Here is a 26,060-nt window from a genome sequence, read left to right as displayed (position 1 = left end):
CTATTCCTAAATTCATTTGGAGATTAAAGATTCGGAAAATTCAGCATTTTTTTATTAGTATAAATATTTGCATCTTTGTCACAAAAACACTTCATTACAATATTCATTCTACATGATAGACCTGTAAAAGCTTCTGAGTGACCCTAGCTGAAGTGTCTAAGACCTGTGCAATATGGCCTTAGACAACAATTATACTTCTGGGACATTGTAAACAAATGTATATGTAGTACATTTGAAAAAAATCATGCCTTTAACACTTGCCGTTTTAGTTGTGGTGGGAAAATGTTGTTAGTGCACGTGACACCTTTGTTTCTGGCTAACAATTCCTCTTTTCTGTCATACAAATAATATACATGTACATCCACAGCATAATATAGTTCCAATTTTTATAGCAATTATTTAAAGTTACTTGTGTTTCAATCCTGCCTTGAAATCGAAAGTAAAAAAATCTGTTTGATCGTCGTGGGAATTTACATGCATTCACCGAGAAACTATCCACATGTCTTAGACTCATATGTTCATCCTGAGTTCATATGCAGGAACATTTCATATAACCCTAAAACCTACCCTATTTACGTAGTCGAATGCAACCGAGCATTCCACGACATAACTTCAGCTATCACGTGACCCATCACTAGTCAGCCAAATGGTGGTTACGGTATGTCTAATATAACTAAACCAACGACCGTTTGCAGTTTCATATTCATTTGTAGGTCGCTATAATACGCAAGAAATATCACCAGGAATTGATGGCAAGTTGTAACAAACTATATTGCCGTTTTTCGTGAGGATCTTTAGGTTACCTGAGACAAAGCCTGAAGTGACCTATTCTAATTTCCTTTTGTCTGTCGTCGTGCGTCCGTAAACAAATCACATTTTCAACTTCCCCAAATCCCCTTAACCAAATTCAATGAAATTTGGCAGGAAGCGTCTATGGGTAAAGGTCAACCAAAACTGAATTATATATATGGTCCCCATTCCCCAGGGGCCTGCGAGGCTGGGCTAAAAAAGGATCAAATTGATGAAAACTTCAAAATTCTTCTTCTCTACTCTCAGATATAATGGAATCGAACACTCTTCATAGATGGAATGGTCTTAAGGTGCTTTACCAAGATTAAGAATTTTGCACCTGCGGAGGGGGTAAACTTTACTATAGTTATATAGGGATATCACATTTTTGACTATAATTTGTTGGATTTCTATTGGAATCTGTTCTAACTTGGTTAACATTATCAGTATGGGATAACAGATTGATGTTATGCACATATTGTCTTTGACTGACCCCCAGGAGCTAATGGGCGGGGCTAAAAAGGGTCAAATTAACAAAAATCTTCTTTACTCTCGGATATGGTAGAATCAAACACTCTTCAAAGATGGAAGGCTCTTAAGAAGCTTTTCCAAAATTGTGAATTTCTTGATCCTGGGGTCTCACTTTTGCCCCTGGGGAGGAGGTAAACTTTACTATAGTTTATATAGGGATATTATATTTTTTACTATTATTTGTTGGACTGCTATTTGAATTCATTCTAACTTTGTTAACATTATCAGCTTGTGATATCAGTTTGATGGTAAACACATGTTTGCACTGACTGCTTCCCAGGGGCTGATGGGCGAGGGGCTAAAAAGGGTCAAATTGACTAAAACTACAAAAATCTTCTTTTCCTATCTCAGACATAGTGGAATCAAACACTCTTCATAGATTCAAGGGTCTTAATGTGCTTTACCAAAGTTGTGAATTTCCTGACCCTGGGGTCTCGGGTTTGCCCCTGTGGAGGGGGTAAACTTTAGTATAGTTTATATAGGGAAATCACATTTGGCTATTATTTGTTGGACTTCGATTGGAATTCGTTTTAAATTTGTTAACATTATCAGTTTGTGATAGCAGTTTGATGGTTCACACATATTGGCCCTGACTGACACCCAGGGGCTAATGGGCGGGGCTAAAAGGGCCAAATAGACTGGAATTTCAGAGAAGACCCAAATAAGACAGAATCAAATACTCTTCATAGATGGAAGGGTCTTGTAGTGCTTTACTAATGTTATGGGGGTAGATATTAATGTAGTTTATATAGGGAAATCCCATTTTTGACTATTGTTTGTTTGATTTCTAACGGAATTCATTCTAACTTTAACATTGTCAGCATTGGATGACCGCTTAATGGTATATGCCTGTTGACCCTGACTGACCCCTAGATGCTGATGGGTGGGTTCTAAAAGGGTCAATTAAATAAACTGAAATAATTCAGGTGACTGTTAAGGCCTATGGGCTTCATGTATTAAAAAAGATTATTTGTTTTTTCGAAAAGAATCTAATGATTATGATCTGTGACTGATGTACTGGTGTCAATGTCATAACTTCATATGTCATGTCGGACAACGCAACCGCAATTTTCTATCAGAGTTAAAATATGTTACAAGGGGGGGGGGGGGGGGGGGGGGGTCATAAAAAAGATGTCTGCTAGGCCTAATTAACATGTTATATTATAAATTAAATAAAAAAACTTTGGCTGTGTACATCTTGGATTTTATCTTTGGTTGTACAACATGTTCTGTTAATAGACTGATATGTCGTTCAGTTGATTTTTTTTTTTTAAGTTTACAAGCAGCTTTACTGATTCAGGAGTATATCGGTAATCTTCCACAAGCATCAAAGAAATAGAGAAAGAACTATACTCAGCTATTGAGAAGTTGTCAGCTATGCAAATTTTTTATATATATATTATTCTCATAACAACAAAGTGTATAATGCTTTTGTTGATTGTTGCTTCTTAAAGATGGAATGAGTAAAATATTAATTTCTTGTTGCAATCGTTATAAGTCCATTATTGATGAGACTGAATCAATCCACTCATTCTTTAGCACTCTATAAAATTCATGCTGAAAGTGCGTGTGTAACCTTAGTATTACGTACCTACATATCAAGTCCAACTTTAGTATTTTTTGTAGGAGTTCGACCGATACATATATCTGGACTTATTCTATTTTTTGCAATTATTTTTTTTTTGCAATGGTCTCACACATATTTCAAGGTATATTAGTAGAAGTTAGTATGAAACTTTGGTGGCTACAGATCAAGTTTGACCTTTGTCCCACCTCAATAATATTTGTAATGGTCATGGCCCTTACCTTTATCCAGATCACTCTGAATACTTGATGCTAGACATTAAATAAAACATTGTCTTACAATTTGTATTTTTCAGATGCCTAGAAGAAAGAAGAAGTCCATGGTGAAGCGGGAGATGTGGCAGTCTCGTGAGAAGAGACTGACGGACTCGACTGAGGAAGTGGCCTCTTTAAAAACACAGCATAGTGACAATGACTTGACTGAGGAAGTGGCCTCATTAAAAACACAGCCAGTTGACCTGACGAGTGACGTGACTGAGGAAGTGGCCTCGGTAAAAACGCAGCCAAATGACACTACTCGCAAGAGTGCAAATGAATTGCCAAATGAAATGCCACATGAATCGCCAAAAGATTTGCTCAAAAATACGAAATTGTCAAATGAACTGCTACTTGATGCTCGCAAGAGCGCCACAGAATTGTTACATGATGCTCGCAAGAGCGCCACAGAATTGTCACATGATGCTCGCAAGAGCGCCACAGAATTGTCACATGATGCTCGCAAGAGCGCCACAGAATTGTCACATGATGCTCGCAAGAGCGCCACAGTATTGTCACATGATGCTCGCAAGAGCGCCACAGAATTGTCACATGATGCTCGCAAGAGCGCCACAGAATTGTTACTTGATGCTCGCAAGAGCGCCACAGAATTGTCACATGATGCTCGCAAGAGCGCCACAGTATTGTCACATGATGCTCGCAAAAGCGCCACAGAATTGTTACATGATGCTCGCAAGAGCGCCACAGAATTGTTACATGACGCTCGTGAGAGCATTACTGAATTGTCGCATGATGCTCGCAAGAGCGCCACAGAATTGTTACATGATGCTCGCAAGAGCGCCACAGAATTGTCACATGATGCTCGCAAGAGCGTTACAGTATTGTCACATGATGCTCGCAAGAGCGCCACAGAATTGTCACATGATGCTCGCAAGAGCGCCACAGTATTGTCACATGATGCTCGCAAAAGCGCCACAGAATTGTTACATGATGCTCGCAAGAGCGCCACAGAATTGTTACATGACGCTCGTGAGAGCATTACTGAATTGTCGCATGATGCTCGCAAGAGCGCCACAGAATTGTCACATGATGCTCGCAAGAGCGTTACAGTATTGTCACATGATGCTCGCAAGAGCGCCACAGAATTGACAAATGGTGCTCGCAAGAGCGTTACAGAATTGTCACATGATGCTCGCAAGAGCGTTACAGAATTGTCACATGATGCTCGCAAGAGCGCCACAGAATTATTACATGATGCTCGCAAGAGCGCCACAGAATTATCACATGATGCTCGCAAGAGCGCCACAGAATTGTCACATGATGCTCGCAAGAGCGCCACAGTATTGTCACATGATGCTCGGAAGAGCGCCACAGTATTGTCACATGATAATCGCAAGAGCGCCACAGAATTATTACATGATGCTCGCAAGAGCGCCACAGAATTATTACATGATGCTCGCAAGAGCGCCACAGAATTGTTACATGATGCTCACAAGAGCGCCACAGAATTGTTACATGACGCTCGTGAGAGCATTACTGAATTGTCACATGATGCTCGCAAGAGCGCCACAGAATTGACAAATGGTGCTTACAAGAACACCATGCAAACTCAAAATCTAAATCAAACACCAAGGATTCACATGCGAAATGAATCGAAAAAGCCACTATATAACATAATGCTGATAACTGGCAGATCAGACCGGAAAATAATGCCACTTAAAAAACCTGTAAAGAACAACAAGCATCACAGTAAAAAGAAACAACCTGTTTACAACATATTGCTTGCTACTGCTAAATTGAATAGGAAAGTTGTGCCATCAAAGAAGAAAGAATCCCTTAATGAGGAATTCACACCAAAACCAAACAAGCATAAACAAATAACACGCACATCAAAACAAAGATTTTCATGTGATTTTCAGTTGTCAAATGGAAAAAGAGTGAAAACAAGAAACATGAAAATAACGTCTATTGAAAAATCCAAATCTACTGCAAGCAATCTGACAAAAAATACAGGAAAAAAACAAGCTTGTGCATCTAAAAGAAATGGTTCGCTTAAACATGTGATAGAGAAAGAAATGATTGCTAAAAGTAAAAAGTATACTTTGGAAGAAGGTCAACCTGTTAAAATTAATGACATTTCTGTAAATGTTGCAAATTATAATGAAAGTCCTCAGAGAAAAATAATTAAAAGAAAGACTGTACATAACACAGACAATTTGAGCGCAAAGAAACAGAAGAATGGAAACTGCAAAGATGTCATTATCAGCAAGGAAATGTCAATTCAGATACAGAAGAGAATTTCACAATTATCCAACCAAATTGAGAGCAATAATAACATTTTGCATAGCGTGTTTGCAAGTTACTCGCAATCTGATAATATATTTCCAAGTATTTCAAGAGGTCGCCAATGTACATGCAATTCACTAATGACGCTTCTTTATGCTAAACACTGTAGATCTTTTACAACTGGTGTTCTTAATGAAATCCTGTACAAAGGAGATGAGCTATACCACACTGTCATATCTGATCTTCAGGCAAACAGGAGTTTCAGATCTTATCTTTTGCAATTTGAAGAACTGCCATCAGAAATACATACCCAAACTCATAAATGGATAATAGAAAAGCAAAATATTCTAGTTGGAACCATCTATAATCCAAATAATTCTAACTTGTTGTCTTTATACTCTGCTGTATGCTCAATGTTTGAACAAGACACCATGGGATTGATAACAATAGGTTCAATTACGTCTGCATTTTGGAAAACATGTGAAGGACGCATTAACTTTTTTGATTCACATCCCCATGGAGAAGATCTTCTTGATGGACAAGGAGGAAAAGCTGTTCTTTGTACCTTTCGATGTACCACTGATCTTGTTGAATACATGAAGAAATACTATACTAGTTTGAATTTGGGTGCAGATGAACAGTTTGAAATACAACCTCTTGTCATACATGCTGCTACTGAAACACAACAGACTTCATGTCCAGATACACCCAGAATAGAAGGAATTCCGGAGAATCAAAATAGATTTGAACTGCTTGAGAAATATTTCAAGGATCAGAGAAACATGAAAACAATGAAACAATTTACGCCTGATTGCCCTGCAGAACATGAGGTTGCCACCACCACAGAGAAGCACATTACTTTTAAAGAAAAAATACAGAAAAACAGAAAGAAATATGATAAAGAATACAAGCAAAAACAAAGATTAAATAAAAACTTCCAAGAAAAAGAAAGAATGAAGGATCGTACTAGAAAGAGGAAGGAAAGAGTTGATGTCAATGTTAAAGTCCATGAAGCAAACCTGAAACAAAAAAGGAGAATGGATGATGACTATCGAGCTACAGAAAGAAAGTATGAATTGAAAAGTAAACAGAAATCAAGAACAAATGTTGATGTTAAAGTCCATGAAGCAAACATGAAACAAAAAAGGAGAATGGATGATGACTATCGAGCTACAGAAAGAAAGTATGAATTGAAAAGTAAACAGAAATCAAGAACAAATGTTGATGTTAAAGTCCATGAAGCAAACATGAAACAAAAAAGGAGAATGGATGATGACTTTCGAGCTACAGAAAGAAAGTATGAATTGAAAAGTAAACAGAAATCAAGAACAAATGTTGATGTTAAAGTCCATGAAGCAAACATGAAACAAAAAAGGAGAATGGATGATGACTTTCGAGCTACAGAAAGAAAGTATGAATTGAAAAGTAAACAGAAATCAAGAACAAATGTTGATGTTAAAGTCCATGAAGCAAAGATGAAACAAAAAAGGAGAATGGATGATGACTTTCGAGCTACAGAAAGAAAGTATGAATTGAAAAGTAAACAGAAATCAAGAACAAATGTTGATGTTAAACTCCATGAAGCAAACATGAAACGAAAAAGGAGAACGGATGATGACTATCGTGCATCAGAAAGAATGAATGAAAAGAAACATAAACAAAAAGCAAGAAGTAATGTAGATTATAGATACACAGAAGCAACAATTAAACAGAAAATAAGAGCTAATGAATGGTATCGAAATAAAGAAAGAACGAAGGAGCTTCAAAGTAAAAAACAGGCACGTACTTCTAAAAATTACCAACAAAAAGAACGAATTTCAAAACAATGTTCAAGGCAAATCCTAAAAAACATCATCAAAGAAAGAAAAGCAACTAAAAGATCTAAAAAATTGCAGAGAAATGATCCAGCTTTCAAATTGAAAGAAATGCAATGTAAAAAAGGAATGTGTCTGAATGATGTGATTGACAAATTTCACAAAACTATAGCGGAAGGTCCAGTTTACGTATGTACAAGTTGTCACCAAACATGGTTTAAACACTCTGTAACAGAAGTGAATAGAAATGTGGACTATAGCTCTCTTTTTACAAGATGTACCACTAGCTACAAATCAAAGGATGGTAAAGAATGGATTTGTCGAACATGCCTATCATCTGTAAAGAATGGGAGGATGCCAACATTGTCAACTGCCAATAAAGTGTCTTTTCCTGATAAGCCAGTAGAATTGGATTTACATCAGCTTGAGGAAAGATTAGTAGCCTTAAGAATCCCTTTCATGCAAATGCGTGAACTTCCAAGAGGTGGTCAGTTGAGTATCCATGGAAATGTTGTAAATGTACCAGTTGACATACAACCAACTATCAAAGCTTTACCTAGACAGTTTGAACAAACTACTATTCCTGTTAGAATCAAAAGGAAAATGTCTTACAAAAAGTGTGAGTTCACAGAAAATGTTCGACCTCAGCATGTTTTGACTGCTTTACATTGGCTTTTTGAGAATGGTGATCTTTACAAAGAATCCGGTATTGAGTTAGATAAAGAGTGGTTTTCAAAGATGGATCAAAGTGCTGAGGAAATCATTGACTCATTCATGGCATCTCCTTCAAACCATAATGAAGAGCAATCTGATGATGAGGGTCATGACTCTGACACATTTAGTGAAATATGTGACGAAGACAGAATCATAGGAAATGCCGATACTTTAATAGAACCTATATGTCCACAGAATGATTCAATATACACATTTGCACCTGGTGAAGGTCAGTGTCCTTTGAGTTTATATTCTGACAAAGATGCAGAAGAGTTATCTTTCCCTTCCATATTTTGTGGCCAACGGCGCAATCCTAATACAGAAAGAGAAATAAAGGTTAACTATAGCGACATTGTAAAATGGGAACTTAGAAGTATTGACAGACGAGCAGCCAATTCTGTACCGAATTTATTCTTCAAAATGAAAAAAAAAATACAGATGAAACAGATCTCGGACAAGGTTTATTTGGCACTGAGAAGATGCAAAAGTAAAGACAAAAATGTTACTGTTGCAGAAGCCCTTAATCAAACACACATGGATAAGTTGGTTAACCTTGATGAAGGTTTCTATATATTCAGAACTCTTAGAAATTCTCCGCCCTACCTAGAAAAGAGAAAAAAAGACGTATTTGCAATGATTCGCCAACTTGGGCTACCAACATGGTTTGGATCCCTATCTGCAGGTGACACAAGATGGCATGATTTGTTGAGAATTCTTGGAGAGTTGAATGACAAAATATCATACAGCAAACAACAGTTAAGCAACATGACATGGATTAAGAAAACTCAACTGGTACAGAAAGATCCAGTAACATGCACTAGATATTTTGACCATCGTGTTCAGCAATTCATAAACACAGTTTTGAAATCGGGTCATGCTCCTCTGGGTATATTGAAAGATTTCTTCTACCGTGTTGAATTTCAACATAGAGGTTCACCTCACATACACATGCTAATGTGGATACAAGATGCCCCCAAATACAAGGAAGATCCAAATGACACGATAGCTGAATATGTCGAACATTACACATCATGCCAGTCAAATGTGCCTGATTATTTGACTTCACTTGTTGACATACAGACTCATAAACACTCAAAAACTTGCAGAAAAAAGGGAAAAGCTTTATGCAGGTTTGGGTTTCCACTACCACCAATGTCCAGAACAATGATTCTAGAACCTCTAGATGAAGAACATAAAGTGTTGGAAAAGAAATATTCTGAAATTCAACAGAAAATTTCAAAATTAACAGGAACAGAAAATCTAACTTTTGAAGATTTCCTCACTGATGTTGCAGGAATTACTGAAGAAGAATACATTTTGTGTATAAGATCTTCTCTTAAATCTCCAAAAATATTTCTGAAAAGAAAACTCTGTGAAGTACGAATTAATCCATACATGACTTCTTTGATAGAAGCATGGGATGCAAATCATGATCTTCAGTTTGTACTTGACCCATATGCGTGTGCAGTATACATTGTGGCTTACATAAGTAAATCTCAAAGAGGAATGAGCTTACTCCTTGATGAAGCGTGTAAAGAGGCACGTAGAGGCAATATGGATATAAAGCGACAAGTTCGTCATATTGGAAACAAGTTTCTTAACAGTGTAGAAGTCAGTGCTCAAGAAGCAGCGTACCTAGCTTTGCAACTTCCTCTTACTAAGTCATCAAGAGATGTTGTGTTCATCAACACATCTGAACCCCATAAGCGAACATTTCTTCTGAAGCAGAAAGATGTACTGGAAAAACTTCCTATCGATTCAACTGAAATTGAAAGCGACAACATTGTGAAAAGATATGCGAAGCGTCCAAAGCAACTACACAAAATGTGTTTAGCTGACTATGTTGCTGAATTAAATATAACCTATCCAAAGAAAAAGACATCAAATGAAGAAATCAATGATGATAATATAGATACTTCTGATTCTGAAAATGAAGAACACCTAGAAAATGAAGAAAACTGGACAGAGATTACCCTTCCAAATGGTATCATTATCAATCGAAGAAAACATAGGAAAGTTATTCGATATGTTCGGTACAGTGCAAAAACTGACAGTGAAAATCACTACAGAGAAAAACTATTGCTGTTCTTCCCATGGCGAAACGAAGACACAGACTTATTGGGACAATTTCAAACATATGAGGATCATTATCAGCATGTCAGTCACGTTGTAGATAGCAAGTGTGCTGAATATGAACATCATACAGAAGACATTGATAGTGCCATACAAAGAGCGCATGACGATCTGAGTGAAGAATTTGACCAAATAGCTCCTCTAACTCAGCAGAACGACCTGGAAGATGAACGTGAAGGTTCACATGAAAGTAAACAATTTATATATTACAAACCAGAAAGTGCTTCTCATCAACAATATGATATAGGCGTTGACCTTGGTATATCGCAAACTGCCCCACATCTGGAACATTCACCCACTCTCTTGCCAAATGAGCTATACCTTCAACTTGTGAGACAGCTAAACATGAAACAACGAGAATTTTTTTTGCATGTTTTACACTGGGTAAAAACAAAAGATGAACCGTTATATGCATTTTTAACAGGTGGTGCTGGAGTAGGTAAATCTGTAGTTATCACGGCATTGTATCAAGCATTGAAAAGGCATCTTTGTTCAGAAAAAGGTGAAAATCCTGACAACTGTAAAGTTCTTCTTTGTGCTCCTACTGGAAAAGCCGCGCACAATATCCATGGCACAACCATACATGCTGCCTTCAAAATCTTACCAAACCGTGGTTACCAAAACTATCATGTAGATTCTGACACTCTAAATACCCTCCGAGTCAAATACAGAGATCTTTCTATTGTGGTTATTGATGAAGTATCTATGGTAGGAAATAAGATGCTTTCACTGATAAATGAATGTCTTCAAAAAATCAAGGGAAATCAGAGGCAGTTATTTGGCGGAGTCAGTGTAATACTTATAGGTGATCTATATCAGTTGAAGCCTGTAATGGATAGATGGATTTTTGCAGACTTAGAAGAGCAAATGGGTCCTCTTGCTACCAACCTTTGGAAGTCATTGTTTAAGGTGCATGAATTAAGTGAGATTATGCGTCAGAAGGATGACAAGGACTTCGCCCAACTTCTTAATAGAATGCGTACGTTAGAAAACAGCAAGCTATCATATGAAGATTTAACCATTCTGAGATCAAGAATGATTAATCCCACCAATACAAATTATCCAAGAGATGCACCACATCTATTTACCACAAATAAACAAGTTGATGATTTCAACAAGGATGTATTTGACCTATCTTTAAGTACAAAAGTCAAAGTACCAGCGCTTGATACGGTTGTTGGTGATATCCCTGCAAATGTCAAAAACAGGCTAATACAAGCTCTCCAAAATGTCAGTACAACCAATACCGCTGGACTTATGAATGAAGTTCCAATTGCTGTTAGCATGCCATATGAAATTACTGCTAATCTAAACATAGCAGATGGACTAGTAAATGGTGCATGCTGTCATGTACGAAAAATTGACTACAAGCAAACAAACACAAACCGTCCAAGTATAATATGGGTCCAGTTTGAAGATGACTCTACAGGAGTAGATACAAGAAGGACATTCAAACACCTCTGCTCGCCTGATGTTGCTGATTCTTGGACTCCTATTTTTGATACGCAACGTAATTTCATGTACAATCGTAAATCGTTCATTCGCATTCAGTTTCCAATTAGACCAGCAGCTGCAAAAACTATTCACAAATCACAAGGATGTACTTTAAAAAAAGTTGTTGTGGACATGACCTCTTCAAGGAAACAACCCCATATGCACTATGTTGCCTTAAGTCGTGTAAGAAATTTGTCAGACCTTTACTTGTTGAATTTAAATGAAGAAAAGATATCAGTAGATCAATCAGTAACTGAAGAAATGCAAAGACTGCATTCAGAGTCTAGTATGAACCTGTGTTACATTCCACCATACGCTCTTTCAGCATGCAAATTGAAGGTTGGTTTCCTAAATGTTCGATCACTTCCACTACATCACAGAGACATCAAACATGATTACAATATCATAGGTGCTGATGTGTTAGCTTTTGCAGAGACAAAACTGAAACCAAATATTCCTGATGAAAACTTGAAACTTGAAGGATTTCACATAAGCAGAAATGACCAACAGTTAGCTCTTGATTGTCCTTGTCATGGTTTAGCAATGTATTTTGGAAATAATCTTAATGTGTCAAACATTTACACCTATAGTTCATTTAAATTTGAATGCATGGTGAAAAGTGTTAAAAAAAATGACACTTTGGTGCAAATTGCAGTCGTTTATAAATCACCAAGGTGTAGTTATCCTGACCTGCTAAACGAAATTGAAACACACATTCAACCCCGAATAACACTTGAAGAAAAGTTCCTCCTGCTTGGTGATTTCAATGTTGACATAGCCTCAAATAACAAATTCCTGAAATGGATGACCAGCAAATTCCAATGCAAACAAATTGTATCCACAGTGACAACTGATTATGGCTCTACCCTTGATCTTATTTTCACAAACATAGAAAATTATTCTACAAGTGTTATCGAATGTTGCTGGACAGATCATAAGATGGTGTATGCTGCAATTTAAGCAATAACAATGACCTACCGGAACAATTTCAGGCAAAATGGAGGTAATAGAAAACAATTCCAGACCTCAGGGGATGGGTGGGATTAAGGGACTTGTTGGAATAATTTTCCAACTGATTGTCCAAATATATACATGTATTATAGTATTCAACTAAAATCATATATACTATTATTTATATATTTTGGGGGTATATGGACTGTCATTTGGAAAATCATAACAAGTCCCTGTAGATGGCATTATCGGGATGTAACAATATACAGTGTTTGTTTGAAAAATCATATTTACTACGCATTAAGCTTATTACCCTCAAATTGCCTTTCTGAGTTCATGATTGTGATTTAAATTCAGGAAAATGTTAACAACAGTATCATTATATATAGATTCTTTTGTTTTTCAACTTAACCAGGTATATAAAGTCATACATGAGCTTATTGCAGTAGAAATAGAAGGAAACATGTCATGAAATGCTGTTTGAGTATAATAAAATACATTTGGATGTCACAGATTTCAAACTCATAGGTGTTTAATACTTTACCAAACACTTCACAATGTTTTGTCGTCATAAGTGATCATTAAACTGAACTACAAATTATATTCTTGTTCAGATGAACTCAATCAGATCACTAATACCATATGGACTAATCAAGTCAGTAAATGTACTCAACTCACAACTTACTGGAAACTGCTGCACACTCTTAAAGTCATCATCAATAAAAAAAAAAAGTGATCCTACAACTGTATCAATCATTCAGCACTCAAAACTGTGCTGCACATGCAAAGCCATCATTACTCACAAAATGTGATCAGTCAACTGTATCGGTCGCTCAGGACTTAATACTGTGCTGGACACTTGGAGCCATCATTACTGACAAAATGTGATCAGTCAACTGTATCAGTCACTCAGGACTAAAAACTGTGCTGGACGATCTAAGCCGTCATTACTGACAAAATGTGATCCATCATATGTATTGGTCACTCAGGACTTAAAATTGTGCTGAACACTCCAAGCCATCATTACTCACAAAGTGTGATCCATCAATTGTATCGGTCACTCAGCACTTAAAACTGTGTTGGACACTCGAAGCAATCATTACTCACAAAGTGTGATCGGTCAACTGTATCGGTCAAACAGGACTAAAAACTGTGTTAAACAATCTAAGTCATCCTTACTGACAAACTGTGATTCGTCATATGTATCGATCACTCAGAACTTAAACTGTGCTGGACAATCCAAGCTATCATTACTAACAAAATGTGATCCGTCATATGTATCGGTCACTCAGGACTTAAAATTGTACTGGACACTCGAAGCCATCATTACTCACAGAATGTAATCAGTCAACTGTATCGGTCACTCAGCACTTAAAACTGTGCTGGACACTCGAAGTTATCATTACTCACAAAATGTGATCAGTCAACTGTATCGGTCACTCAGGACTAAAAACTGTGCTGTACAATCTAAGCCGTCATTACTGACAAAATGTGATCCATCATATGTATTGGTCACTCAGGACTTTAAATTGTGCTGGACACTCGGAACCCATCATCGCTGACAAATGTGATCCTACATTGTAACGGTCACTCAGAACTCACAACTGTGCACATTTCTATCAGCATCAATTTTTCAACTCTATTGCACTTGGTATTTCAGCAATAATACCGGTATGTGGTCATATAAAGTATATATCAATAGTATCTTAATCAGTATTTTCGTGACAATCTTTTTCATATTAATGTTGTTTTAAGAATGTTGATTTAAAATTGAAATGACAATTTCTACAACTTTGTATAAGCAGTACAAAAAAATCACTTTTAAAAATCTTCAGTATTCTACAATAATTTTTAAGCATCCAACATGTATCAATATTCTAGTACATGTGTAAACATTTCTCAAATCTGTACGGTTTACCATGTTGAGTGTAATGCAACATGTGCATTACACTATATTTTTGCTAATATTTATTGTTCAGCATACTCCATTAATGGTGTATGCTTCACCATACTCTACTGAGTATAAATTGTTCACCATACTCTACAGAATGTTAATGGTTCACCATACTCTACAGAATGTTAATGGTTCACCATACTCTACAGAATGTTAATGGTTCACCATACTCTACAGAATGTTAATGGTTCACCATACTCTACAGAATGTTAATGGTTCACCATACTCTACAGAATGTTAATGGTTCACCATACTCTACAGAATGTTAATGGTTCACCATACTCTACAGAATGTTAATGGTTCACCATACTCTACAGAATGTTAATGGTTCACCATACTCTACAGAATGTTAATGGTTCGCCATACTCTACAGAATGTTAATGGTTTGCCATACTCTACTGAATGTTAATGGCTCACCATACTCTACTGAATGTTAATGGCTCACCATACTCTACAGAATGTTACTGGTTCACCATACTCTACAGAATGTTAATGGTTCACCATATATACTCTACAGAATGTTTATGGTTCACCATACTCTACAGAATGTTACTGGTTCACCATACTCTACTGAATGTTTATGGTTCACCATATATACTCTACAGAATGTTTATGGTTCACCAAACTTTCCTAAATGTTTATGGTGCACCATACAACCGTATTCTGGTTGCTTATACTAAATTGTTGTCATAATCTAACTTTCAAAATATTTTAAGAATATCAGCTGAAACAAATTTCTTTCCTGATTGTATTTTCGAGTCCTGAATAGCATTTTCATGGATATTAATCCTCAATACTTTTGAAAAATGTTGTCTATGAAAAAAATATTGATTATTTCATCTTCCTACAATCAAGTGAATTAAAAAAGATAAAACCGCTTAGACATGAAAAAGAAATGGTGATCATGATCTGTTTTAAAATAAATCTGAAAAAAAAAAAATTTGAATTGAAGTATACTAAGCTATACTACATGTATAAATAACAAAAGGGTAATTATATAGTAGAGGCGGTCACTGCCGCAGCAGTAAATGCTCGTAAACTCACCTCTACATTTTATATAAAAATGAAGTTCAAATACATACCTCTGAAATCAAAATGCTTAGTAGTTCAATGCAAAAGTCACTCGCACTCCAATATAGCCTGCTACATGGTAAAATTCAGATTTAAGGGCTGTTGAATATTTCATTTTTTATCAAAAACCAATAACTTGATCAATCATAGTATAATATCTATGAATAAAAGCTGATTCAGGAGTCATGATATGATCTGCTACATAACTCGCCAATCCCCTTACACTTAAGTTATCATTGTTGGAGTCGTTATTATTTTAATGAAACTGATTATACATATTATAATGTAGTCTATTACACATGTACATTTACAATATTGTTAACTCTCCAATTGAACGTTCCACTTTAAACTGGCTAAAATAAAAATAAAAATCTTCTTACACTTTGCATTCTTCTTATGTATACTTTCAAGTAAAAGCATCAATAGGAAAATACCCATTCACTTACTAGGACCATATCTTTTTAGCCCACCAATAGATGGTGGGCTATTCAAATCACCCTGTGTCTGTGGTCCGTCCATCCCTCCCTCCCTCCATCCATCCGTAAACAGTTCTTGTTATTGCTATTTCTCTGAAAATACTGAAAGAATCTCTTTCCAATATCATATGTAGGTTTCCCTAGGTGCCTAGTTATGCATATTATACTTTGAAACCAATCACAAAACAACATTGGCGACAGGAAGCCATCTTACATTTTGACAATTAAAGATTAGCATCACTATTTCTCAGAAAATCAAAAATATCTGTTCATTAATACAAATAAACTGCCTCCAAAATGTTAAGACTGCTAAAATATTACAGTATATGAAGATGGTTGTTGGAAATCTTTGAATGTACACTTATCATATTTTCCTTTTACACCATAACTTTATCGCAATAAAGCGTCTTCATTAACACAAAAACAACATAATCAATTTGGATGAAAACCTGCAATGCTTATCTACGTTATTTTTAGAGTACATGAACGTCCTATCGACAGCTAGGTAATAAGAAGACAAGTCGTTTGTTGGTAACCTTCGAGATACACTCTTACGTTTGTATATCCGATGTCACCTCGTTCTCTCAAATAGAAGTCTACTCGCAGATTTCGACCAATCACAATAAAGGGCAATCATTTTGACAAGGCGCTCTCTTGCATAATTTACCAATGAAGTGGCTTTCATTATTGAAGAAACATATATCAGCAGTTTAAAACACTTCCAAAAAGAACAATCAATACTTTATCTGTGATTAGCTACTATCTTCAGCACTAAAATGAGATTTTCCAATTATTGTGTCCCTGTATATTTACGATTAGAAAAACCAGATATCGCGTGTTGGAGGTAGAAGACATCAATTTTTCTTTTATTTTGCTGCACGTACATGTTATCAATTATATCCAATTAACATATTTTCTATATGTTTATTATAAAATTAACAAAACTCAACAAAAAAATATCACAAAATCATTCACAGTTATGATCTCAAACTGATATTGAAGTCTCATTTCATAGGCACACTTATTAATGATTTCATCATAAATCTTCTGAACTAATCAAATTTTTCAAAACTGCTTTTTGTGTATTCTTTATTAACGACAACTGTACTTCACAAAAACCTTCCTGAAATTTTAAGTTTTGTATTTTTACGCATATCAAACTGTAACAAAACATGTAACTTGCTTATTATCAATAATAATGTGACCATATTATGAAAGAAAACAATTCAGAGCCTTCAAAACATAATGAAGCAATACCTAAACACTAGAGTTAAAAATAACCAAGGGAAGTAACTCGTGGATGTTATTTTATTGTATTTGCTGTACTGCAGCATTTTCTGTTTTTATTACACAATTAAAAATCATGGCAGTTCATCTAATACTGAAGAATATCAGCTTATAAAACACACATATCTAGCACATTTTACAATATTTACGAAAATTCTACATTTGCATTATAGATGCATTAGGCTACAGGACTAACTAAGCCTACAAGTCTTTGTGTTTGTAACCTAGAAAGCATATAGGACTACAATGCATCTATGAGACGATCTCATCCGTGTTTTGAAACATATTGCAAACCAACATTTATTGTAACAATAAAAATACACTTAACAATACAAGTGCGAGTCAAACGAAGCAAACACTTTTCTAGTTCTTCAGACGATGTCATTTTGATCCACTTCTGCAACAGGAGCACCTCAGAAAAAGTAAATAAACTAAGCTTACAAATGCCAAACAGTAAAGACATGGAATTCACAAATAAGATATTAAGATTAATATTAAACCTACAGTATACTTTATTTCACAAACATAAAAAGTTTGCCCAAATTACTCTTCCTATTTCATGATGAATGTGCATTTAAAAAGTTTTGACCCGTAATTGAGCTTTTCACCAAATGGTGATGGTGAAAAGACCTATTGTTTTTGTTCTGTTTCTTATTATTATTATTATTATGCTACACTTTTTTTTGTCCACACATTTGTGCCGAAACGGTAAGAGTTAGGACAATGGCATGTATCTTACATTATAAAGCATATGTCAAAGGAGTGCAGTTATCTATTAATAAGTAGGTCAACAATCCAATATAGCCGCCATGACGTCATACCTCTAAAGTTTAAAATGGCCAAAAAAAAACTCAAAAAATATCTTCAAGGTTCATGCAATTATATTATATGTAGAATAACTAAGGGGCCAACTTTTTACCATGCCATGTTAATACAAAATATGCCTAATTAAAAAGCTCGCTAAGGGATCAAGTTCATCTATTTTTAGAAAATCTTTATTTTTCAATATTTTACAAAAATTCTTTCAGAATATGATGCAGTATGCCATTCCGATGATTTTGGTGTCTTTAGTTTTTTGGTAACAATTGACGTTAAAGCGGTACGCCATTTTGAATATTTCTATTGTTCTTTTTTGCATTAAGACCATGCACATTTTAATATTCTTGTCAAATTCCACCAGTGCGATTCACCACAAAATTTGACAACATCACTATGAGATTGCACTGACCAACTTTTGAATTCTTGGGCTCAGTCCAACATCCAATATGACCGTCAAGACGTCACGTATTAAAAACCTTAAAATGCCCAAAATTCAGAAAGTATTCATTTAACAAAGGTCATGCAATTATGTTATTTGTAGATAATGCCTGTTTCTAACCTTTACTTTCCAAACGTTTTTAGGTCAGAGGTCAAATAAAAGAGTTCGCTATGTGGTCAAATTAGTCTATTTTTACAACATCTTCATTTTTCATTTTTTTTTCAAAAACAAATTGTCAGTATGATGTAGCATGTAATTCTGATGACTTTGATGTTTTAAGTGTTTCAGTAACATTTAGCATTAACGCGGTATTACATTTTTAATTAATCTGGCTTCTGAGATATAACGATAGTTGGACGAGGGGACATAACTCGTACAATCTGCTGTACGAGTTACCTCCCCTCGTCCAGTATTTGTTGAAACCTTTCATCTCAGATGCCAGATTAATTCAAAACTAGAATGTGGATGACCTATCAAGTGTTCTTCAATAGCTTTTTTACCTTTGGAAAAACCAAGCCTTTAAGCCATTTAGCTGAGAAGGTGAAAAACCCGTCAAATTGTTAGCCAACAATTTCTAGTATTGTCCTTGTTTTGCATCTTTTCAACAATTTTGAGCAGACTTCCGACACAGAAGTACGTTACAATGAGAATGTATAAATGAAATGATAACAAATTACGTGGGTCAGTATAAACATAAGATGTAACTTCCCCAGTACTTAGGATCAATAAACTACCTTGAATCAATTTTAACCAATCCATTGCATAAATGCATATATTTTTGGTTTGACGTTACATATTGAATTGACTACAGTCGTTTTTCAACTCTCCGGTAAGATTTACTGCGAAATTATGATAATCTAGAAGTAAATTTTGGACCCGCTTCCTCAATTTGGGTTAGGTCGAGTTTACGGAAAGTGTCGACAATTTCCGAGTGTAGTTCCTCGTGAATCGCAACATCTCGGGGAAATTTCCGGCTACACTCAAAGTAGATTTCCGAGTGTTGCCGGAAATTTCCCCGAGATGTTGCGATTGGTTCCTCGTTTACGGAAAGTGTCGACGAGTGTAGTTTGTCGTTTACGGAAAATCCCGACAGCTCCCGATCACCCCATAGATTCCCGCCAAATCGCGCAACATGGAGGCTGCTGAAAACGCTTGTGGATACATCCACGAAATCTCCCCGGTGAAGCAATCGGCAAAGGGAACAACTAGATATTTCAATGCCACATTACAAGAGGAGCAGTCGTTCACGTCAATTGTCAGTTTTAACCCAGACACAAGGCAGACGTTGCTCGATATGGAAGCTTCAAGGTACGTAATGTTAACGTGTGCTGATAGCAGTGCTTTTGTTTAAGCTAGGTTCACAGTAAATCCAGCAAAACTAACACCATTTTGTTCCAATTGAACAGAAGTGGCTTGGTCAGTTATTTATTATGTATCATCGCTAACAATAAATTATCCCATTTGACATATCAAAACCATTCGTTAAATACGAGTTCCAGAAAAAATATTCGAAATCTGTATGAATACGTCAATTCTCATTTGGGACAGGCTATAATATGACGATTAACTCGTGTGAATATTGTATACGCGTGTGCATTCCTCGTTTGAAAACTGATCATCTTTTAGTAAAGCAGTTGCTACAAATTAACAAGACTGAACACATCAAGTTGATTTTTTTCTACATTTCCTCTGTTTCTAGGAGCCCTGTAATGCTTCAAAATGTTACCAGAGTTCCCAGCATGAGAAAAGCAGGGTCGTTTGATATCAAGCTCAATAGCAGGACAAATATCACAACACCTGTTAGGAAGTTAAACTTCCGCTTTGAGCCACGACCATCAGCTGCAGTACAAACCGTAGCATTCATCATTGAAAACATTAAGGAATATCAAAGGGTGAGACCATAGTCATCATTTGTAACTATCATAGGACTAATGTAGAAATAATTTAAGGAAAATTGGAGCCAATTCTTATAAAGTCATGCTTTTGAAATATGAGGTCATGTATCTTATTTAAGGGCTCTTACTGCTGTAGACAGTTGTAGACCAATGTTTTGATGTCTTTCTTGAGAAACCGTTGAAACAGCAGTGTTGAAAACCCCTTCAAAATCATTGCTGATCATGTTTGTTCTAGGTTACAATTGTTTCCTATTGCTTTTTCTTTTTCAAAAGAATGGTATATATGAAAAATCCCAAATATAAATTTTAAATACAGTCATTAATAGGAAAAACTAATCATAGATTATTCAGCAACGATAATGAACCAGGTTAATAGCTAGCATAGCTCAATTGAAACAGTATCCGGCAAGTGTACAGAGGTCCACTAGTTTTACATTAGTGTCTGTGACCAAACTTTGTTTCAAGCTATGTGAGAGCTTAACAAGGAGATACCCAAACCAGAATAGTGAGTTGTAAGGTCTTCAAAATCCCTATTACAACTCTGTGAACTTATAAAAAATTATACCCGTTTTTACAATTGCATACTGGAAGCTAACTATATTTATATGTACCTTCCATGATTGGTATCAATATTTGCCCGAGACTTTGTGTAAAGAGATCTATGTAGAAGCTATGCTATAACTCAAGTCAAGCATTGTAGAATTTGTTTCACTGATGATATTGTTTTGGTGTCTTCCAGTCTATAACAACTGGTAAATTATTTTGATATAACCTATTCAAACTTGAGTCTTTGCAATGATGATCGAAGTTGAAATTATACATGTATACAAAAAAAAAAGTAAGCATGAGGTTTTGGCCTTTACAGTAATATATAATGTAACTTATTTGTGCATAAAATCAGAAAACGCCTAAAACAACCTTGCAGCTTACCCAGGGGTGCCAATTTTAACCAGAGATATACAGTAAATATTACCAAGCTTCAAAATTCTAAAATTGGCTAGTCTACTTAACCACAGCAGCTTGTGTGAAAAACTGTTTTCATAAGACCATATATCTATATATTTTACCTATAGCTTGCATGTTGTACTCAACTAATTCTAAATCTAATTCTTCTTTCACAGGTCACTGTTGAAGTGAAAATATTACAGAAAGGTCCAGAAGAAACAGTCATGGCAAAAGGAAAGCAACTCCTACTTTCCACACTTACAGTTGCAGACTCGACAGCAGCAATTCAAGTGTCGTGTTGGGAAAAAGACATAAACAAAATAAAAGAAAGCAGTTCCTACAAATTCACAAATGCAACAATAAGAACCTATGGGAACACAAAGACTCTATCAATATCCCCGGACACTATCATCATGCCTATAAAAGACCTTGCAAAAGTTTCAGAAAGCAATCAGCCACTAGGTAGCATTACAGAAACAATCTGGTTACTCTTGTCCTCTGTAGCCTGCAGCGAAAGCTTCATTTGTGGATTTTGCAAAAAACCACTTCCTACATTCAATTCTGATCTACTAACAGTGAAATGCACCATGTGCAATCACCGCCAGAGAGCCAAAAACTTACCTTCACTCATAAAATGTGAAATCTTCGGAAAAGAAGAAACATCTGGGCAGCCTAGAACTTTAAGTGTCCCAGACGGAGTTCTACGCTCTTACTTCAACACCAAAATCACCGCCGAAGAAGTCGAGGACCTACTCCTGTTGCTCGACACAGTAAAAATTGATGTTGTCTCCGACTCAAATCGTGTCTTAAAACTGCACCATTCAACTAAAACTAGTACAGCTGCCAAACCTGCACAAACAACGTCCGGGTCTGAAAGTAGCACTGACTGAATTTTAATGTTTTGCTAAAATTGCACAACAATGCCTAACTAGCAGCTGTGAAAGCTATATTTTGAAATTTAAGTTTTTGAATGTTTCCATGACATTGAAATTAGATACTAGTAACATAACCCAGTTAGATGCTGCAAGACTATGTTTCATTTAGCGTTTTTACATGCATGTCTTTATCAAAATTAAATAACAGGAGCTGACTTGTGCCTGCAGCGCCATTTTTTTGTACAAAATTTTAATATGTCTTTGTTAAATTAAAACCCCATAACAATGCTACTGCCTAATAATGTTTCACTCCCAAAATCTCTTCATTATGAATAAATTCCAAAGCCTGACTAGCTGCTATGCGGCCATACCTGTTCAAAGTCTTTAAAATATATAGTTTTTAAATGTCTTTATTTACAATAGATCACAAATTCAGCCTACCAACTGCTTGGCCATAAATGTTTCAAGTTTTTAAATGTTTTAATTTAAGAATGGACAACAACATTCGACTAGCGCCTCAGGGCCTTATTTTGCTCAAAGTTTTTCAGTGTCTTTATTTACAATAGATCACAAGGCCTGACTAGCGGCTGCGGGGCCTTAATTTGTTTCAAGTTTTTAAAAGTCTTTATTTACAATAGATCACAAGGCCTGACTAGCGGCTGGGGGGGCCATAATTTGTTTCAAGTTTTTAAAAGTCTTTATTTACAATAGATCACAAGGCCTGACTAGCGGCTGCGGGGCCATAATTTGTTTCAAGTTTTTAAAAGTCTTTATTTACAATAGATCACAAGGCCTGACTAGCGGCTGCGGGGCCATAATTTGTTCCAAGTGTTTAAATGTCTTTATTTACAATAGATCACAAGGCCTGACTAGCGGCTGCGGGGCCATAATTTGTTCCAAGTGTTTAAATGTCTTTATTTACAATAGATCACAAGGCCCGACTAGCAGCTGCGGGGCCATAATTAGTTTAAGTTTTTAAAAATCTTTATTTAGAATAGATCACAAGGCTTGACTAGCAGCTGCGGGGCCACAATTTGTTTCAAGTGTTTAAATGTCTTTATTTACAATAGATCACAAGGCCTGACTAGCGGCTGCGGGGCCATAATTTGTTCCAAGTGTTTAAATGTCTTTATTTACAATAGATCACAAGGCCTGACTAGCAGCTGCGGGGCCATAATTTGTTTAAGTTTTTAAAAATCTTTATTTAGAATAGATCACAAGGCCTGACTAGCAGCTGCGGGGCCATAATTTGTTTCAAGTGTTTAAATGTCTTTATTTACAGTAGATCATAAGGCCTGACTAGCGGCTACGGGGCCATAATTTGTTTCAAGTTTTTAAATGTCTTTATTTACAATAGATCACAAGGCCCGACTAGCAGCTGCGGGGCCATAATTAGTTTAAGTTTTTAAAAATCTTTATTTAGAATAGATCACAAGGCCTGACTAGCAGCTGCGGGGCCACAATTTGTTTCAAGTGTTTAAATGTCTTTATTTACAATAGATCACAAGGCCTGACTAGCGGCTGCGGGGCCATAATGTGTTCCAAGTGTTTAAATGTCTTTATTTACAATAGATCACAAGGCCTGACTAGCAGCTGCGGGGCCATAATTTGTTTAAGTTTTTAAAAATCTTTATTTAGAATAGATCACAAGGCCTGACTAGCAGCTGCGGGGCCATAATTTGTTTCAAGTGTTTAAATGTCTTTATTTACAGTAGATCATAAGGCCTGACTAGCGGCTACGGGGCCATAATTTGTTTCAAGTTTTTAAATGTCTTTATTTACAATAGATCACAAGGCCTGACTAGCGGCTGCGGGGCCATAATTTGTTCCAAGTGTTTAAATGTCTTTATTTACAATAGATCACAAGGCCTGACTAGCAGCTGCGGGGCCATAATTTGTTTAAGTTTTTAAAAATCTTTATTTAGAATAGATCACAAGGCCTGACTAGCAGCTGCGGGGCCATAATTTGTTTCAAATGTTTAAATGTCTTTATTTACAATAGATCATAAGGCCTGACTAGCGGCTACGGGGCCATAATTTGTTTCAAGTTTTTAAATGTCTTTATTGACAATAGATCACACGGCCTGACTAGCAGCTGCATAGCCATAATTTGTTCAAAATTGTTCGAAATTTCAAAACAAGATTCAAATACAATTTTGAGGAATCAAAAACATACTACAAAGGGTTGACTGGATGCCCTAGAATAAATACAACGCCTGACTAGCAGCTGTGAGGCCATTGTTTGTTTTTTAGCCCACCATCATCAGATGGTGGGCTATTCAAATCGCCCTGCGTCCGTGGTCCGTCGTCCGTCCGTCCCTCCGTCCGTCCGTCCCTCCGTCCGTCCCTCCGTCCGTCCGTAAACAATTCTTGTTATCGCTAATCCTCAGAAAGTACTGAAGGGATCTTTCTCAAATTTCATATGTAGGTTCCTCTTGGTGCCTAGTTTTGCATATTGCATTTTGAGACCAATCGGAAAACAACATGGCCGACAGGCAGCCATCTTGGATTTTGACAATTGAAGTTTGTTATCGCTATTTCTCAGAAAGTACTGAAGGGATCTTTCTCAAATTTCATATGTAGGTTCCCCTTGGTGCCTAGTTATGCATATTGCATTTTGAGACAAATCGGAAAACAACATGGCCGACAGGCAGCCATCTTGGATTTTGACAATTGAAGTTTGTTATCGCTATTTCTCAGAAAATAATGAAGGGATCTTTCTCAAATTTCATATGTAGGTTCCTCTTGGTGCCTAGTTATGCATATTGCATTTTGAGACCAATCAAAAAACAACATGGCCGACAGGCAGCCATCTTGGATTTTGACAATTGAAGATTGTTATCGCTATTTCTCAGAAAGTACTGAAGGGATCTTTCTCAAATTTCATATGTAGGTTCCCCTTGGTGCCTAGTTATGCATATTGCATTTTGAGACCAATCGGAAAACAACATGGCCGACAGGCAGCCATCTTGGATTTTGACAGTTGAAGTTTGTTATCGCTATTTCTGAGAAAGTACTGAAGGGATCTTTCTCAAATTTCATATGTAGGTTCCTCTTGGTGCCTTGTTATGCATATTGCATTTCGAGACCAATCGGAAAACAACATGGCCGACAGGCAGCCATCTTGGATTTTGACAATTGAAGTTTGTTATCGCTATTTCTCAGAAAGTGATGAAGGGATCTTTCTCAAATTTCATATGTAGGTTCCTCTTGTTGCCTAGTTATGCATATTGCATTTTGAGACCAATCGGAAAACAACCTGGCCGACAGGCAGCCATCTTGGATTTTGACAATTGAAGTTTGTTATCGCTATTTCTCAGAAAGTGATGAAGGGATCTTTCTCAAATTTCATACATACGTTCCCCTCAGTGCCTTGTTATGCATACTGCATTTTGAGACCCATCAGAAAACAACATGGCTGACAGGTAGCCATCTTGGATATTGACAATTGAAGTTTGTTATCGCTATTTCTCAGAAAGTACTGAAGGGATCTTTTTCAAATTTCATATGTAGGTTCCTCTTGGTGCCTTGTTATGCATATTGCATTTTGAGACCAATCGGAAAACAACATGGCCGACAGGCAGCCATCTTGGATTTTGACCATTGAAGTTTGTTATCGGTATTTCTGAGAAAGTACTAACGGGATCTTTCTCAAATTTCATATGTAGGTTCCCCTTGGTGCCTAGTTATGCATATTGCGTTTTGAGACCAATCAGAAAACAACATGGCTGACAGGCAGCCATCTTGGATTTTGACAATTGAAGTTTGTTATCACTATTTCTGAGAA

At 36.3% G+C, this 26,060-nt stretch overlaps 1 protein-coding gene across 1 annotated transcript; it reads left to right on the top strand.

Moving 5' to 3' along the window:
• Positions 1-19,425: 19,425 nt before the first annotated feature.
• Positions 19,426-22,505, top strand: LOC117341364. The gene is made up of 3 exons (XM_033903220.1): positions 19,426-20,461; positions 21,379-21,415; positions 21,575-22,505. Exons 1-3 carry the CDS (start codon positions 20,115-20,117, stop codon positions 22,286-22,288), a joined length of 1,098 nt encoding a protein of 365 aa, XP_033759111.1. The 5' UTR covers positions 19,426-20,114; the 3' UTR covers positions 22,289-22,505.
• Positions 22,506-26,060: the final 3,555 nt, after the last annotated feature.

Source organism: Pecten maximus, chromosome 13 (assembly GCF_902652985.1).
Source record: "Pecten maximus chromosome 13, xPecMax1.1, whole genome shotgun sequence".
Taxonomy (NCBI): Eukaryota; Metazoa; Mollusca; class Bivalvia; order Pectinida; family Pectinidae; genus Pecten; species Pecten maximus.
This window is presented reverse-complemented; position numbering and strand designations above follow the sequence as displayed.

Bases quoted from the DNA above. Each gene is read 5' to 3' on its own strand.
- LOC117341364 (XM_033903220.1), top strand. From the start codon at position 20,115: ATGACGATTAACTCGTGTGAATATTGTATACGCGTGTGCATTCCTCGT. The intron at 20,462-21,378 runs GTCATCATTTGT...ACAACCTTGCAG, and splicing joins TATCAAAGGGTGAGACCATA to CTTACCCAGGGGTGCCAATT. The intron at 21,416-21,574 runs GTAAATATTACC...CTTCTTTCACAG, and splicing joins ATTTTAACCAGAGATATACA to GTCACTGTTGAAGTGAAAAT.